Genomic DNA, 19,648 nt, shown 5'->3' on the forward strand with positions numbered 1-19,648 from the left:
CTTGATTGGACCTTATTGCAACTTATCTGAACTTATTGGACCTGAAACTTAATTTTTTAAGTTGAGGAGATCGCACCCTAAATCGTGTTTCTCACATTAAAACTTTCATCCTTTATTCTAAAAAAAGCTATTCTTGAGCATAAAGATTATACTAAATTTACATTAGTATAAGTGTTATCAACCAACTTTTAAATTTTTTTCTTCTCGGTTTTGAAAATTTGGATTTAGTATCTTCTCCTCGATCCAACAAATTTATTATATCCTTATGTCATCATATAGCTAAATGGCATTAATTGTGAGGGTTATGTTCTTCTCATCTTATTTTTGTAAAATTTGATCAAATTTAAAAAAATTAAAGTCAGTAATGATATTTTTAACCCGTTCAGTAACTAGTTTAACCCATTTAGTGATTAGTTTAATCCGTTTCGTAAGACTACCGAGTTATTTTTTGAAATTATCAGTTGTAGTCCGAGTCTCCGAGAATCAAGAAAACAAATAAAGGAGAAGAGAAGGGATACCTAGAATAGTGTTAGGTTAGAGTGAAATAGAATGAGCTTGTTAGAAAAATTCAGTATTAGATTCGTCTAATTTTATGTTAAAATTAGACCACTTATTCTAATAATTTGCAATTATTTAAATTTTGAGGGGGAGAATATGTTAGCTTTTTCATTGCTTGATTCCCTTCTGTTATTCCTCAAGCCCTTCTACCTAAAAAAAACACATAAGCAAATTACATTTATAGTATAAAAAAACTAAAAAAAGAGAACATGTTCAAAGTAAGATATAAAAGCTCAAAGGGTCCACACAATATGAAAACCTTATCTGAAACCAACCAATAGACATCCCATCTAATATTCACAACATATCTATTTTCATTTAACTTGTGCTTTTAGTTTTCTGTGAACAATATACTAGGCAGCATCGCAAAGAAAAAATAAAAAAAATGTCATCATCCACTTGATTTAGAGCTAAAAATTTGAAAGCATACAATTACCAATATTTTTGAAACTAAAATGAGTCAAGCATTGACCACAATAACGTCCACTCCAATTTCCAGATTAACAACAAGATCATCAACAACGTTACCCATCAAGCCTAACAGAATTTCTTCACCATGTTCGGATGTGCCTCAGCAAAATACCTCACTTGATGCACCAATTACCCTCTCCCCTATCTCAAGGAGGTAATTTTTCTACTTTAATATCCCATATTCTTGTCAATTTAGTCGTCGTAGTTTGTAAATATTGACATGAGACTTTCCTTACGAAATCATATGTAAATTTATATTATCTTAATCTATAAACCGAGCCGGTTTATTATTTGTGTATATAGCGTAGTTGGAGAGCATAATAGATTTATTCATTCCACAATTGCAAAAAAATTGCAATACGTTTTGAGTGTGACCATTGTGGACTTTTGGTGGAATGTGGATGATATAATGTAATTACTAACACATCCGGAGAAATGCTAGATCCTCCTAGAGAGGAATGAATAGTGTTCCTCCATAGTATTTTTGTAAATAAATGATGACATTTCTGTAAATTAAATAATAAATTAAGTTACTATTAAAAACATGGGCGGATTATTGTTGGGGTGGGTGGGGGCTTGGCCCCTCATAACTGTATAAGATAAATTAAGTAGATTGTAATTTATGTTATAAAACAAATTGTGGCATAATGGCCTTGAAGAAAAGTGTAAAAGGAAGTTCGAGCCCTAGAGGTTGCAAGTTCAAACCTTGCATTACATTTGGACTTTTTTTTTTACTGAAGTGACTTAAGAAAGCAATTTGATATAACAGTACCTTTTAATTTTTCTTCATTTTAAATGCTAATTCTCTTTTTTTTTTCCTTTTTTCTTTTTTTCTTTTGCCTAATTTAGAAAATTCTTTTCCATTGATTGTACGATCTTTTATTATTCTTCTCTGAAAAACTTTCTTTTTATTTAACTGTAATAGTACTTCTTCTTTCCTCAAACTCATTCCCAACAATCATAAAATATAAGTTTCTCTTTTTTTTTTGTGACTTAAGAAAGCAATTTGGTAATTTATTTAGTTTTTTTTACTGGAGTAATTTATTTAGTTGCTAATGAACTATACCTTCAATTTCTTAAAAAAATTACTCAATTCCTTGAACACTTCTTAATGGTCAAACAAATAAATTGAAACACTTTCTTAAAAATTGCACCTTTGAGATTTTGATTTATTACATTAGCTACAAGCTCTTTATAGCCATTAATAATAGTATATTAATATTTTGGTGTGTATTAGTGTTTTTATTTATCATTTAAAATTTTACACTAAAACTTTAATTTTATTAACTCGGCTCATGTTAAATAGTTAGTTAAGATCCGCCACTGATTAAAAAGGAAGTGGTAGATGAATTGGGATAACGAGAATGATAAGTTATGCTTGGATTTCTCACAATACTTATATTTAGATTGAGTTATGGTAAGAATGTGGGAAAGAAAAGGTACAACTATGGACTATCTATCATACATGATTTTATATAGCACGAAGACATTTGGCCGTGAATTTCAAAACTTTCTCTATTCCCCGTAGTTTCTTCTGAAATAACAGTTAGCAATACGTTACTCCTCCATTTGATCAATCATACTTCCTCCATTTCATATTACTCGTTACACTTCTTAATTCACGCAGTTTTTGGAGAAGAGAGAGGTAGAGAGTAAAAAGAATAGGGGCCATGTGAGAGGAGAGAGATAAAGAGAGTTTATTGCCCAAAAAGGAAGTGTAACAAGTACTAATGTGAAATATCTGACAATTAAAAGTGTAGCGAGTATTATGAAACGAAAGAAGTATATTTAAAAATCTTCCATTATACTTTATCGTTCTATATAATTTAACCACTATATACTGTGGGTGCAGGAATATATTTGGGTTGGGAATAGCTGGTGCAGTTTTGGGCTTAGAATTTGGGGAGAAGAATGCATGGGCAGCAGCAAGAAGACCACCTCCACCTCCAGCAGGGGAGAAAAAGGATCCAAATGTAAGTGCAGTTCAAGCCAAAATAATGGCCAGTAAAAAGAGAAAGGAAGCTATGAAACAAGCAATGGCCAAGCAGAAAGAGAAAGGAAAGAAAATTCAGGAATCATCAGATAATTTACCCCCACCCTCCCAACCCAAAATTGAGGATTCATCAGATTTACCACCTCCCTCCCAACCTTCTTAAGATTTTTATCTATGGAGGGTAATTTTGTAAACATATTAAGTAACCAATTAGCAATATTATACTCTATATATTCTTCATTCATTGATTTTTACAAGTTCTTAAATATGTTGGCACATAATCTACTTGTACTTTATTATGCAAGAATCCAACTCTTTTAACAACGGTGGAAAGAAATTCCATCCAATTAGGAACCTTAAGTCTTACTTTTTTCTATCATTATGTGTTACTGTTATTATAAACATTTTTGTTTCGGCCCTTAAAAAGGACCTATAGAAGTCATTAACTTGGCCCAATTAGTCATATTCAATGAAGACCAACAAGATCAACGATTAAGTCAGCGAGTTTTTGGCGTTAGAATACGAAGCAAAATGTGGTTATTCAAGAGTTATTTTTCGGTTTGATCAATCGAGTTAAAATCTGATCCAGGGAAGGTGATCAATTAAGATATGAGAAATCTATAGAAGCATTGAGCATGGAAAAGTAGGTCAATAACTTCTATGAAGGTCTAAATACAGGTTTGATCATCATCAAAAAGCAACACCTAGAAGCATAACAAATGCTCTTGTTTTCTAAGTTCCTTGTAACCTTAACCATAATATTAATTGTTTCAGGTTTGAAACAGTGGACGTCAAGTGTTGACAGCCGTCAAGTGTTGATCACTATATATCATCTGTTCTGACACCAATTTCACATCAACATTAAAACAAGAGGGTAGCCACACCAACCATATTCAACCTCCGGGATGAGAAGAGTAGTTAGTGACAATGGACCAATTAGTACAACTCTAGGGAAGCCCTTTGCAAAGTTACCAGTCTTCACCCTAGTTTCAAGGAAGCCAAATTAAATAGCCCAACATTTTGATTTTGGAGGAAATTCCTAAGATCAAAGTGTTTCCATGGACTATTCAACCCCCTAGCATTCCAAAATCCAATATTATCCATTGAGAATGATATCATTCACCCTAGACTGAGGTGCCCCACCATTCCCACACACCCACTGCATATTATTTTCATTATGCAACTTAGCCAATTCAGCATCTACATTAACTTGACCAACTGGTCCTTCATGAGACACAATAAGAGGGTGATCAATCACACTACATGTTAATTCCCCTTCCTGCATCCCTATCTTAGAAGTCTGATCTGTTTTAGTAGTCATAATCTTGCTTGGACCAGCAGCTTTCACCACCCGTACCTGCTTTTTCTTTTGTTTTTGTTTCTGTTTCTCCATCTCAGGGTGTGTTCTCTTCAACTTATTGGCCCTAAACTTATCTGAACTGAACTTATTGAACCTGAACTGAGCTTATTAAACCTGATTGGACTTGATTCAACTTATTGGACCTGATTAGAACTTATTGACTTGATTGAAACTTATTAGACCTTATTGGCCCTGATCGAAACTTATTAGACCTTATTGGACATGATTGAAACTTATTTGACCTTATTAGACAAAAAAAAATTGACCATTAATAACATAAATATTACCCTTAACTTAAATACTACCCCTCAAAATTTATTATGAAGTAATATTATTAAAATTCGTCCTCTAAAAAAATAATTATTATTAATTATCTCTTATGATAATTAATTTAACAAAAAAAAATTACTATTTATATATTTTCTTATACATAACTTTCACCACTAATATATCTAATAGTCTTGTTTTGATTTTATAAAACACTAGTAGAAAATCAAAAGTTGATTACCATTTATTGCTAACAAGTTAAAATTGGCACATATGAAAAATTCTCACTCCACTTTCATTTACGTGAAGCTAATAGTAATATGAATAATCAAATAATAGACAATAATACAAGTATAATACTATACATTGTGGTACTTTAATAAAAAATTCTAATAATAACATAATCAGCTAATAGTAATATGAATAATGAAATAATAGACAATAATACAAATATTTAATAAAATAATAGACACTAATACAAGTATAATACTATATAATCATTGTGGTACTTTAATTAAAATTCTAATAATAACATAATCAGCTAATAGTGATATGAAATTATGAATAACAAAATAATGAACAATAATACAAATGTTAATTGAACATTGACTATTTGGACCTTATTGGACCTTATTAGACCTGATTGAAACTTATTGCACCTGATTGAAACTTATTGCACCTGATTGGAACTTATTGGACCTTATTAGACCTGATTGAAACTTATTGCCCTGATTGGACCGTATTACAACTTATCTAAACTTATCTGAACTTATTGGACCTGAAACTTAATTTTTTAAGTTGAGGAGAACGCACCCTGAATCTCAGCTTTCTTCTTTCTACATGCCTCACCACCATGGCCAATGCCACCAAATTCATCACATTTAACAGGCCTCCATTCATACACAATTGATTGTGTAGTTAGTACACCATTTTCATTCTCAAATTCAATCCTATCGGGTAATTCAGCACCAAATTTCACCTCAACCATAATTCTAGCAGCATCAAACCTCTCTTTCCGAGCAGTTTTTTTATCAGTTTTAATAGGCTTCCCTATTCTACTGGTCAACTTCATCAATGTGTTTGCACCCCAATATTTGATGTTTAAACCAGGTAGTTGCACCCAAATCGGCACCAAGTCAGTGTTCACGCAATCTAAGTTGAGATCAACAGTCCACTCCTTAACTACCACATGTCTTTTATCAAACATCACATTTTCTAGCTCAAGTGCTTTCAATCTATCAACAATATATTTAAATCTTATTAAGAAAATGCCATTTGGCCTTACAGCAATTCGATCAATATTGTATCTCCCCCATATCCTCCTAGCAAAAGTACATATTACATGATATGGAGGTCTAGCACCCACAATATAACAAGCAATAGCCGAATTCCAGAACTTAACCTCCACAGATACATCTTCATTAGTAATTTTAATCACATCATTAGTATTATTTGACCTCATACCTTCCAGATTTAGGCCTTCATCTCTTAAACCATGAAACAATGATTTACTCCATCGCTCATCCTTCTCAAGCATTTTTGATCCCTTCTATGGCCTTCTTCGTGAATTAATCCAATCATTTAGTGTTTCATCAGCTGCCTTCCTAGCTTCCACAGATTGTTGATGAATTCTTTCATGAATCGAACAATCAGATCCAAAATCCTCAGACCACACCAATGGAGGAATGATCGATTTCCCCTAATCAACCTAGATTTCCTTTTATTGCAAACAATTGCCTTCCCCTGTCATTATTTGAATGTTGGCCATTTCCCTTTGAGCTACCACCAATTGTCATAGCTTCAGCACAAGCTGAATGGTGCAAAACTTCGCGGAAAATTTTGAAATTTTAGGGAGAAGAGAGAGTTTCTTTCTCTAATTTCATTTTTTACTCTATATGATATTGATACATCTATTGTCAAGTAGAAATGTTACATTTTCAAAATTTTTGGCTCAAATAATTCGATTAAGAGCTTGATTTCCATATCGTATAATAAAGAGAATAAGATTAGACAATGGTGGGGAATTCACATCCCAAACTTTTAATGACTATTGTATGTCTATTGGGATTGAGAATTTTTGGGTGCGCTGTACATGTACCTATTGCTCCGCCGAACGTACTAAAATGGCTCCACAAAGAAGGATGGGAATATATGTTGGATTTGATTCTCAATCAATTATCAAATATTTAGAGCCAACAATTGGAGATTTATTTACGGCTCGATTTGCCGACTGTCATTTTAATGAGTTGGTATTCCCATCCTTAGGGGGAGAGAAAGTGGAATCACAAAACATAAAAACAGAATCTACGTGAAACACATTGAAAATATCGTTTCTGGACCCAAGAACAAATTCGTGTAAACAAGAAGTCAAGAAAATTGTTCATATGCAAAGTATTGTAAACCAATTGCCAGATGGATTCACAGATACTCAGAAAGTGATAAAGTTACATGTATCTGCTGAGAATACCCTGGCACGGATTGAAATTCCTAGTGACAATAAGTGTAATCCCCCGTAAATGTATGAATTTTATAAATATATTTTAATGTATATTTATATATATTTTAGTATACTTTATTATTTATATAATTTATTTCTTAAAAGGTTGACTATTTGAAAGTCAAAAGAATTATTTAATGATTTTAAGTAATCAAAAATTTTATTTAGTCATGCTTTGAAAAATTACTTTATAACTAAACTAGTGGAGTTGAAGTAAAAGAATTTTAATATTGGGTTAAAGGAACCCAAACCTTATGGCTTTTCCTATGAACATCTTCATTGAACTAACCCATCGAAGCCCAATTCATCATTGGACCCCTAATGGGGGAACCTATAAATATCCTTTATTACACAATTCCCCACACATTAAACACATTTTATTTTCTCTCTCTTTGTCCCTCTATTTTTTCGGCCCTCTCATCTTCTTTTCTTCTCTTTTTTTCTCTTCCTTTTTCTCGGTTTTCTTCCTCCTCCCATCGACGGCAGCAGCCCCAACCGCCACCGTCGGTGAGCCGTCAACACCCCTGCGTCGCCCTTTTGCCGCCGAGCCTCCCTCCTCTCCTTCTTTGGTTAATTTTCTTCCTCCTCAAGTTATATTTAATGCAAAGTTTATATTCTTTCTTAAGAATTATTTTAATATGTTTATGTTTAAAGTTATAGTTTGATGATTTAAATATAAAACTAAAATTATGTAGTTTATGTAATAAAGTAATTAAATTTTAGATTAATTTATTATGTTTAAATTAAGATTTTAAGTATCAAAGCGTGGATTTTCAAAGCTTTATAAGTTGGAAAATTATAGTAGTATATTATAGTTTATGAAATTGAGTATTCTTATGATTTTGATTATGTTTAAGTATGTTTAAAAAGGGTTTTATTATATTATAAGTTGCTGTAAATTTTGTAAGGATGCTTATGACGGAGAATTATCTTTAGGCGACTTTTAAGCTTGTGAAAGTGGTCTCTCGTTTTGTCTACATATGTGTGTACATAACTATGTATTGGTTGGATTAGTATCATGCCTAAGGATGGGAATCATGTAGTATCATGTATAGGGAACTATGTTTAGTTCATATGTAATTTATATTCAATTCGATTTGCATGTTTTATGTTGTTGTGTGAAGCATGTTGATTACGATGATGATATTATGTTTGTATGGAAGATCGATGCAAGCATATGAGATTTGGGAACTTTATTTTATCAATTCACATGGGGGATTAATATTTATGTTGGTATTGAATCATGTTGTTCTCTTTGAATTATTTAATTACTTTATGAGGAGCGGGGGCCTTATTTGGTAAGTTAAGTTGGTTATTCACCACCTATGAAAGGTTGGTTTGTTGTTGACTTAGTTCAACAAGTAAAAGAAGGTTATGAATTTAATATCGGAATTAATCTTGTGTTGCTAAGTTGATGATCCCCTTATCTAATTCTAAGATAAATATGGAAGTTTATTATTCTTGGTGATTATATTATTTGTCCTACTTGTGAGTCATAACAAGTGAATAAATTATTAATCATGTAAAGTGGAACGCGAATAGCAATAGCTTTAGATTTGTGCACGTCTGAAAGGTTGGACAAGTATGAGTTTGAGTATATGGTGGTAGCCCATGGCTTTTCTTAGGACCGGGTTGATCACCGTGTCCTATTTTTATTTTATGGGTTCCTCGATATCGTAGGTCAGGGGAGTACGGAGTCGCACCCGTACTTCGTCTTCTAAATTGCTGATGATTGGTTTTGGTTTAGATAACTCGTTCCATTGACTATTCCATCTAAATTAATTAATTTATTAATTAGTTGTGGAGTTTAGTTCAGTAAAAGCAGTCTACAATATTTTTATATTATTATTTATCCCTTCTTAATGTTTATTAGTATCATGTTAGGTTTTATATTTTTTTACTATGTAGTACTGAGCTTTGCTGATTACATGTTTTGCGTGTGTGTGTATTGATCAAGGCTATCCCTTATTGATCCTATGATGACCCAATTGGTGAGTAGTCTCTCGGGATCAATAGAATATCGTCGTTTACAGGTTTGAAGATGATGCATCATGGGTTCTGGAAAGTGGAGAGCTTGTCAGTATCTTATAGTTGACTTTGTCTATTGTGGTTGACTTTGCATTTGAGATTAACTTTTGGTTATATGTTGGTTTGACTTGTGGGGTTGACTAAGTTTTAGTTTCAAAGTTTATTGATTATTATTTTCACTGCAAAATTCTGAATAAGTTGATACGTTATCACACGAGAGATAATATTTTGATAATTCTCTAATTAAGTTTAATATTAAAAAGGTATTTGTCGGGGTATTACAATAAGGCCACTAAAAATGAGCCAATAGCACGCCGAAAATGCGGTAGACCACCTGATTCTAAAGACTCAAAACCGAAAAAAATGAAAAGGAAAGGCAAAACAATAATCGAAATTAATATAAATCCTCCAACGGAGCATGATGAAAACAAAGATAAAGATAAGCATGTTCCAGAATAAAAAGAACATGAAAGCATAGACAACAATGAAACTTCAATTAATTATGTTTATACAAAGAAACAAGGGAATCGAAAAGATGTTGTCTTGAATGAAATCTTTGCTTACTCCATAGCGGTTGAAATGACATATGATGAAAATAATATAGAACCAAATACAGTAGATGAATGTCGCCGCAGAAAAAGTTGGCTATGATTGAAAGAAGCAATTCAATCAGAATTGAAATCACTTGAAAAACATGAGGTATTCGGAAAATAGCCCAAGTACCAAAAGGTGTAAAACCAGTTGGGTACAAATGAATATTTGTGAGAAAACGAAATGAAAAAAATGAGGTTACTAGATATTAGGCAAGGCTAGTAGCCCAAGGTTTCTGGCAAATGCCAAGGATTGATTATGATAAGACATATTCTCTAGTAGTTGATACAACTACAATAAGAGTTCTGGTAAGTTTATGAGTTTCGAAAGGATTGCAAATGAGGTTGATGATTGTAGTGAGTGCATATTTGTATGGCTCACTTGAAACAGATATTTATATGAAAGTTCTTGATGGACTAAAATTACCAGAAAATCACATGTCCAAGGAGATGTTTTCAATAAAATTGAAAAGGTCACTCTATAAGTTAAAACAATCTAAAAGAATGTGGTATAATCGTCTAAGTGAATGCTATTGAAAGAAGGATTCAAAAATAATCAAACCAGTTCTTGTGTATTCATTCAGTGATCTAAATCAGGATTCGCCATCATTGATGTCTATGTCGATGATTTGAATCTTATTGGAACTCCTAGATAACTTGAAGTGACTGCAAAGTACTTGATGAAAGAGTTTGAGATGAAAGATCTCGGGAGGAAATTTTTTTGCCTTGGCTTGCAAATGGAGCATTTGAGAAATGAGATTTTTGTCTATCAATCAAACTATACAGAAAAAATTCTGAAGCATTTTTTCATGGACAAAGCTCATGCAATAAGCTCTTCAATGATAGTGTGGACCAGGCCTAGACACGTGCCCCCTACAAACTAGTCACTCCCGCTTTCCAAAATTCGCGCGATTTTCTCTCTCTTCAATAAGATTCTCTCGCCCTAAAATTTTAACAAAAACAGTTGTTCAGAACAAACATACACTATATCATTTTAAAATACACTATATCATGTCAAAATACACTATCATGTCAAACACGATAACGATCGATTATGATAATTTTGTGTAATATACAAATAAACTACACTATAACATTTCAAAATACACTATATTATGTCAAAACACACTATATCATGCAACACCATCATGTCAAAAAGCATAACAAAACACTATCATGTCAAAATACACTATATCATTTCAAAATACACTGTATCATGTCAATATACTCTATAAATGCAACACTATCATGCCAAAAAACTCAGCAAAACACTATGATTTTAAAATATACTATATCATTTTAAAATGCACTATATTATTTCAAAATACACTATATTATTTTAAAATTACACTATCAGAAGAGTGAAGTTATCAGAGGAGAGAGAAGTTATCAGCAGAGAGAAAAGAGCGGAAGACTGAACGCGGCAAAATCGGATTGTTGTAATCATTAAAACTGACGTGAGATAGATAAGGTGTAAACTAAGTTAGTATGCACCAGATTCATATTACTTCCTTGCTATCTTTCAAATTCTCAATCTATAATATTTTGTTCCCTTTGTTTCTCAACAATTTTTTTTTTTTTTGGGAAGAACAATAAGAACCAAAATATCGTTATGTTCCTAAAGTACTCCCCAACTCCACCAAATTTGTCCCTCTGTGGTCTCGAATCTCAGAAGATGGTGCCTAACTGTAGCAGTAGCGTTTCAGTGAATGATACTCAGCTCTTCCAATTCTCTTCTGGCATTCAACAGCTTGCTGAAACTCGTCGTTTTAAAGTATCCCCTCTTCATTCTTTCATCATTTAGTTTCTTCATTATGCAATCAAATTATTTTGTTTATTTCTACTTTAATTGTCTAAGTACTAATCTCATCTCACACCTTTTGTTTGACTGACTATTTCCCTATAATTAAATTCATGATATTAGTTTAGTTGTGCAATGAATTGGGTTCTTTTTTATGAATTTTTTTCTGGGTAAATTACATTCTCTCTCTGCTAGTTAGAGCGGGAATAACAGCCTGATTTCGAGTGATCTGCATGTTATATTATGAATTTTGATCAATCTTGAAGTATATATTTATGGGTAGTTTACATCTTTCTCTGTACTAATCAGACGTGAAGAGCAGTTTAAATGTGAGTATTATGACAAAATTGCGGAAATTTGAGTATTATGTGTTCTTTGATTGCTAGAAGTTCGAAGTGGGATGAGTTTGTAAGAGTAATGAGCTGGTTAATTAAGATTCAGGAGTCGGCAATATGATGGTAACTGACAGATATAAAGAAATTGGTTTTGATATCTATTGTTTGTTGGTTTGCTGGCAGGCTTGGTTTCTAGATCAGTTTGGAGTTCTTCATGATGGGAAAAAGCCGTACCCAGGTGCTATTTCAACATGTATGTTATGATTGGTTACTTCTTAAGCATTTGGTAAGCAAGTTTGTTGATCCATGTGCTCATTCGAGTTTATTCGGTAGTGGCTTTGATGGTCAAATTTAATTATATTTTTGTAACAGTGGAAAAGCTGGCAAAAACTGGGGCTAAGATGGTGGTTATAAGTAACTCATCAAGACGAGCATCTGTCACGACTGAGAAGTTGAAGAATCTGGGATTTAATCCTTCTCTCTTTCTAGGTTCCATAACCAGTGGAGAATTAACACATCAATACCTGGAAAGGTTTGAGTATCTTAAAGTTTGTGATATAGATTTGATATAACTGTCATATAGGGACTATCACATACAGTATTAGAACAGGCAAGAGGTAAATGTCCTGTGAGAATTTGCGAGTAGAAGATGAGGAGCTCATCATGTGACTATGCCAATCATTAAACTTTTTCATCCATAAGCATCAAGGAGTGTTGCTGCATCATAGATATAAATCATGCATCATACGGCATGCAGTTCTGTCTAAAGCATATATTGCCTAATGGTCTAGGTGTCTAAAAATACTCACATTTGCTTCTCTTAAGAGCAACTAATAATATCATGCAATATCCAACCTTGTACACACACTTTCATTTGGTTTTTCTGAACCACCTAATGCATAGGATCATGAAAAAATAGGTCATAATATAGAGAACCATTGCATAAGTAATGTTTATCAAGCATTACGGTCCATAGTTCATATGCTGATGCATATGTAGTGGACTAGTGGTTAACAAGTAGCATCTACATAAGTAGTGCCAGCGTACAACAAAGTGTGTACAAGTTAATGTCAATTTTTTGGTCTTTCTTTGTATCTAAATTTGTAGATATCTTCTTCATGAGACAACAATATGTTGCATCTTCTACATGTCTGGATGAAATCTAGAGGGCCAGGCATACTTAACAAGATATTTGCTACTTAAAAGTTAAAATAGCAGATATCTATAATCACGGATGCCATCAAAACGATTTCTTGAAAATTCGTCACTTTTTCAGCATAAAGTCATCCATGTTGACATACTCCAGCATTTTATGTCTAGTGGACATGTAACTGGTTTTAGCCTATCAGATGGTAGATCTGGAGCTTTCCTATTCTGAATTTCTCTGCGTAGTTTAAGTTTGATGTCCTACTTACAAGCTCATGTCAGTGGTAAACTCTAGCAAACTGCTGTAAATTCTATTAAGTCCATGTTTTGATCTACATCTCTTGATGACTCCTTAGTTGTACGATATTGCAAAAGGAATTTGTACATGGGTAGCTAGGAATATCTGGAAGCATACTGGGTTTAGTAGTGTCAATTGCTTAGATGAGGGCATAAGGCTGCATACATTTGAACCTTACCAACGCACTGGCCACCAATATCATGAGCCACACGAGGTTGTTGTTTTGCTGTTGCTTATACCAAAATGGAGTAATCTAAAAGGTAACAATTATGTCTAGAGAACTGGATCTGTTAGATACTTACTTTAAGGCTTTAAGCTACCCAAATGCTGTGGAATAGTTCTGCAAAAGGAAGAGAAATTCATGTACAGTAGTATAATTATCTGTAGTCTATACCTCCTTGCCATTATCAGTACTTCAGTAGCATTTTCTTACTACCGAAGTTCCTAGTTCAGATATCGTCATTGGAGATATCTGTTGTGACAACACACACACACACAAAAATAAGAACTCTAATATGCCGTTTGGCATTAAAGAGTAGCTTTTCAGCTATTCTTTTTAAAGCCTCTTTGCCATGACGATTATTTATTCACTTCAAATGTGTCTCGAGTAGTCCATCTTTTTTGATTACTTACAAACATTACCGGATAGATGCATGCTTCTTCTGTGGAGATATTTGTAAAGACATGTCCTCATCTAACTTTTTCAACTAATTTTGATATGGCAAAAGACTTAGATGGAGGTATGTAGTTACAAGAATATGCCTGGGGACTTTTTATAATTTTTTTAAAGTATTTATGATTACACATATATGGCTTGTAGATGTGCATATATATCAATATGATGGTAGAGACATAAAAATTACTTCTGCTCCTTTGTCATTCACACCAAAACCATGTTGCGTGAAACCAAACACGAGGTGTTTCTTTATATGGTAGAACAATTGTAATGTGTTAAGAAAGCTCCTGAACACCTGATTTTGTGCTTTTGGGTTCTGGTTTCACATCTTCTATAAGCAGCTGCACTAAGATGCACATGCCATTAATGTATGCTCCCCTACTATTCTTGGCTTAGACATCTTTTAACCATGCTTTCTTTTTGTATCTTTCTAATGGTGGTTCATGTTTACAATTGATTTCTTGATGGCAGTATTGCATTGATAGTCTTGGCTTAGACCTTCTAATATTGTGACTGTCATCTGAAGTATAAACTCTTGCTTGGGTTTCCCTTCTTTCTCATTATGGACAGGCGAGATGATGCTTGGTTTGCAGCTCTCGGAAGGTCATGCATCCACTTAACCTGGAGTGACCGGGGTGCTATATCTCTTGATGTATGTTACACGTTTGATTCATTGTTCCTTTAACGCCCCTCCCCCACCCGCTGGACCTTAGAACTTCGAAACAAAATTTTGGCCAGCTTGTACACCTTCAATTACAAAACATGCTCACAGAAATCATAATTTCTTTTATTGTCCCTTCTCTTAAGATGTTTTCTATAGGTGAATGGATTTCAAATACACCGGAGGAAGAAAAATCATAGTGCCATGTTTTTCCTTTTATGTCACCCTTTTGTCTTATGACCTCAGCGTCCAACTTGTTATTCTCTATCATCTACCAAATGGTTTATGTATACTTGTAGGTTTATGCTCTTTGATGCACTTCTGGAAACATCTCAATGAGCATATAATAGATGGTTATCGATAATACTAATCAGTTTGCTCTTTGCCGCTTATTCAGGGTTTAGACCTGAAGGTTGTGGACAATGTTGAAGAAGCTGAATTCATTTTGGCCCATGGAACTGAAGCACTTGGACTTTCTTCTGGATCTGTTGTTCCTAAGCAACTGGAGGAACTCGAAAAGATATTGGAACAATGTGCTCTTAAAAACATCCCTATGGTTGTGGCCAATCCAGACTATGTAACTGTTGAGGCTAGAGCTTTAAGAGTTATGCCTGGTAAGGTTTTCTTGATGTATTAAGCTTTGCCTTCTTCAAATATGGTAGCACTCACTGACTTGTTAGTTTCGTAACCATTCCTACTAAAATCTTCTTCTCATCTGTAAATGATTCTCTATAGGAAACACTTGCAGCGAAATATGAACAACTTGGCGGTGAAGTCAAGTGGATGGGAAAGCCTGGAAAGGTAAAATCATATCTTAATAGTGTCTATAAATATCATGGTAGATTGAATAATGTCTCTCCATGTTTATGGGTGCATTTTATTCACCTGAATTCTCTTGAACTTATCTGAACTTATTGAAACTTATTGAGTTCATTTTTTAAGATGTCAAAACTTATCTGAATGCACTTGAACTTATTTGAGCTTATCAAACCTGAAACTTGCCTTTTTAAGGCGAAGAGAACGCACCCATAGCCGTTGATAGAGATGAATAAAGACTCTCATTCCAACTCCCTAGTTTACCCATTCAAATTCTCTGACAGTACACTGTACACATGTATCTTTCCCTTCAATAATACACTAATACTTTATTCTAATATAAATGCAATACTTTCCTCTCCAAGAAGTTGCAAAATACCCCATATGGAATACTTCTGTCTTTGGTTAAATGGTTCTCTTTTATTTGTCTCGTCACCACACGAGTCTCTCTTTTTAACTCTTTCCTCATCACATGCGCTCCTTAAATTTGTACATCCCGTGTATTGCACTCATGGAAAAAAAACGTGGTCACGGTAGCATTGTCACGGGAACGGCTTGTAACGCGGAATAGAACGTTTCGCGGTTGATGCGGCGTGAATTTTTTAAAAGATTTAACATTAATACGTTCTAACCTTATTTGCATTGTTTTAGTTTATGAAGCATTATTACAACATAATATAATCAAATCTATCACAATATCATGTTTCATCAGCTATATAATAAAATCATAAAATATTTTTGGCCAATGTTTGAAAAGAACGGATGTAACGGGATAAAAGCGTTCTAACGCGGGGAGTTTGCTATGTGATTTTTATTATGGCGTTCCGTAACAGGATTTCGCGGAATGGCAAATCCAAAATCCGTTACAGGATGGTCGTTTTGTAACGGAACGGGAGAGTTTTAATTCCATGGTTGCACTTGCTATAAAATAGAGCAAGTATAACAATACCTCTCCCCATCTAATGGCATAATGCTAAATAGAACTTACTTTTCCTTATGTCAACATCTTTATTATTAGCTGGACCCTTGTGTATCCCTAATATTCTCCTAATGAGGTAGGCAATTCTGTCCTCAATTATCATCTAGTTGATGTCCAAAGAGGTTTGTAGGCCAATGTTATAATGCTGAAGTTGAATGATGTGAGGGTTAGGATCATATTTCCCAATATGTACAATTCTCCTCATTTTTTTTTTTTTTTTTTGGTTAAAGAGGCATGCATTGAAAATAAAAGTTCAAGTTAGGGTTTTAAAAATCCCATTACATAGTTCTCCACTGTTAAGATGCTCATTTCTCGTAACTGAAGGAAATATTAATTATTTAGAGATGCTCATTTTTAATTGATGATCCTTGTTCACTGCCTTCATGACTAATGGGCGAGTGGTGGAACATGATTGGACAGATTATCTATGAATCAGCCATGGCCATGGCAGATGTGGATGCATCGGAATGCGTTGCTGTAGGGGACTCACTTCACCATGATATTATGGGTGCAAATTTAGCTGGAATGCAGTCCGTATTCATCACAGGAGGTGTCCATGCGAATGAACTTGGACTTGAGCAGTTTGGTAAAGTAGCAGAAGCATCAAAAGTACAAGATCTTGCTTCTATATGTGGTGCTTATCCCACATATGTCGTACCTGCTTTCACTTGGTAAGAGCACAAGTGGTAGACTTATACATGGCTTATCGGATTTCTGAAGAAGCTGATATTTGATCATGAAAAGTGATACGGAACCTATACGATTTATCTCTTGGCTTGTTTGAAGAGGCATTGTTCATTGTAACAGTGAGGTTCTATAATCATTGCATCATTTCAGTTGGTGTGAAAGTGTGTCTGATTTTTACCAAATTTCTCTTACAACAGTTACAGTTAAATTCACAAAAGTAAGCTTGAATGTTTTCATGTTTGGGGTACTTTATGCACTTGTAAATCTGAAGCAAAGACAAAAAAATAATAATATTGAGATAGCTTGCAGAAGTACGTTCTATCTTTGATTTTCAGCTCAAAAATTAAGGCAAATGGTTTGCCGATGTTGTAAAACTTTTAGCATAGCTGGGTAGAAATTAAAGAAAGAGAAGAAGATTATAATCTGATAAAGTGGATAATTTACAGCAATTGGAGGATTATTGCAAGCATTTGAAATGCTTGTTCTCTCCCAAATCTAAAAGAGAGACTATCACAATGAGAAAGCTTTTCCTCTCTATAATCTTCTCTATTTTTAATATATATCTTCTCACTCTGCATTTTTGCAAATGCTAACATTCAACATAGTTAATCTAATTACTAGAGTGTCCTTGTCGAATACAGATGGTGTGTGAGTGGAGTTGGTGGTGTTGGGATTGAGATGGTAATTGTGGAGGTTGGGGGATGGAAAATAAGGATTTGGTGTACAAAGATGGGTAGTGAGAACAAATGTTGTGTCGAGTGAAGCAGTGGGGTTGGAAAAGAAATGAGGGGGCGTTTGTAAATGAAGGGGAAAGGGAAAGGGTTTAAGAAAGAGAATCAAGGAGAATGGAAAGCCAAACCCTTTGATTAAGAGGGTTGTTTGGTTATAATACATTTTTTTTTACTCTCATAATTGCTCCACCATAAATAGTCTCCCTCCCTCACCTAATAACCTCCACCACCACCTTGTTGCCGCCTCTCACAGTTGTTGCCACCCCTCAACGTTGCGCCACCTCCAACCTTGTCGCCGCCCCTCCAATTGTTGCTGTCACGGCCCTTGCACCTCCTCTCTTCTCTCTTTTCCTTCTCCACCACCACAGAAGCTCATATTTGGTGTTTTAAATGTGAAATTCGACCATAAAAACTTCAGATCTGAAGTTTTCATGGCCGAATTTGACCATTTAAAACTATAATCAAGGATAAGTAAAGGTAATTCCGTTGTTATTATTGCTTTTCTTTCATTTTTGAGGTGGGTTTTTCCGGTATAGGGCGGTGTTTTGGTGGCTAAGTTGGGAGTTTGGTTGTTCGTGTGGTTGTTTCGTGTCTACGTGGTGGTTTTGTGGACTGGGGTGGTTTCGTCGTGGTGGGGGTGGCAGTTTTCGTGTTATTGTGATGGTTTTTTTGGCTTGTGGTTGTGGTGGGGTGAGGTTTCGTGGTGCTTTGGTGGTTGCATGATTGTGGTGGGTGGGGTCGATGATAATTTCGTGGTGGTGGCCGGTGGGGGTAAGGTTCGCTGCTGTTGTGGTGGACTGTGGTGGGGTGCTTGTTCGCTGGTAGTCGTGGTGGGTTAGCTGGGTGGTAATTTTGTGAAATACTGTGGTGGTTGTGGTGACATGATTGGTTGTTGTGGTGGTTTGATTGGTGGTCAATAATGGGTCAACATGACCATGGAGTTAGAGGAGAGAAAGGGTAAGTGAAACCCTTGGGGGGGATGGGGAATCAATGTAGAGGACTTTGGGGGGATAACCAAGGGGTAAAGGAAATGATTAAATGGACAAAACAAACAACAAGTAAGGGAATTAGCTTACTTGATTCCCTTTCCCTTTCTTGTAACCCCCCAACCAAACGCCCCTTGAATAAAATGGGCTTCAATGACTACAGTACAATTTTTATGCCTGTCCGTACTTCTCTCGATAATGGTGGGACATTAAGGTTTAGGTCCTGTTCTTTTAGCCTTATTTTCAATTCAACATATCGAAGTTCAGTTAAGTTAAGTTCAAACACTCACTCATGTTTAGCTTTTTCGCAATTCAGTTTAGTTTCTCACAATTCAGTTTAGTTTCTCCCAATCCAAAACAATGAGACCTTATACTTAGTTCAATTTTTATTATATATATGAGTGCACCGTTTTTATGGTACTTCTAAGGCTAATTTCTTTTGCTCATTAATTATCAGCAAAACTCCAAAATGAGCAAATTAAAGAATATGAGGAGCTCTAATTGAGCAAATGAGTCATAAAATAATCTTGGATATACCATGCACATGGCACCCATTTAATGCACTTAGGGGTGTTAATGAGCCAGGGTGGCTCGCAAAACTATTCGAGCTTGGATCGGTCAAAGATCAGCCCGAAACTAGAGATGGCAATATCTAGTGGATCACCCGACCATCCGCTCCATCCGGTTTATTAAGTGGGTGAAAAACCTGATTTAAACGGATGATAGTGTAATAGTCCTAATTTCAATATCGTTTATTTAGAAGCTAAT

At 34.5% G+C, this 19,648-nt stretch overlaps 3 protein-coding genes across 3 annotated transcripts; 2 read left to right on the forward strand and 1 right to left on the reverse strand.

Annotated features, from left to right (window-relative positions):
- Positions 1-886: 886 nt before the first annotated feature.
- LOC104889021 (hypothetical protein) lies at positions 887-3,266 on the forward strand. The gene is made up of 2 exons (XM_010674151.3): positions 887-1,183; positions 2,882-3,266. Exons 1-2 carry the CDS (start codon positions 1,014-1,016, stop codon positions 3,183-3,185), a joined length of 474 nt encoding a protein of 157 aa, XP_010672453.2. The 5' UTR covers positions 887-1,013; the 3' UTR covers positions 3,186-3,266.
- A 2,176-nt stretch (positions 3,267-5,442) lies between these two features.
- Positions 5,443-6,186, reverse strand: LOC104889110 (uncharacterized). The gene has a single exon (XM_010674253.2). The coding sequence runs from the start codon at positions 6,184-6,186 to the stop codon at positions 5,443-5,445; it is 744 nt and encodes a 247-aa protein (XP_010672555.2).
- A 5,097-nt stretch (positions 6,187-11,283) lies between these two features.
- LOC104889022 (hypothetical protein) lies at positions 11,284-17,686 on the forward strand. The gene is made up of 7 exons (XM_057393635.1): positions 11,284-11,538; positions 12,084-12,153; positions 12,273-12,432; positions 14,591-14,672; positions 15,079-15,296; positions 15,419-15,482; positions 16,897-17,686. Exons 1-7 carry the CDS (start codon positions 11,377-11,379, stop codon positions 17,149-17,151), a joined length of 1,011 nt encoding a protein of 336 aa, XP_057249618.1. The 5' UTR covers positions 11,284-11,376; the 3' UTR covers positions 17,152-17,686.
- Positions 17,687-19,648: the final 1,962 nt, after the last annotated feature.

This window comes from Beta vulgaris, chromosome 3 (assembly GCF_026745355.1).
Source record: "Beta vulgaris subsp. vulgaris cultivar EL10 chromosome 3, EL10.2, whole genome shotgun sequence".
Lineage (NCBI taxonomy): Eukaryota > Viridiplantae > Streptophyta > Magnoliopsida > Caryophyllales > Amaranthaceae > Beta > Beta vulgaris.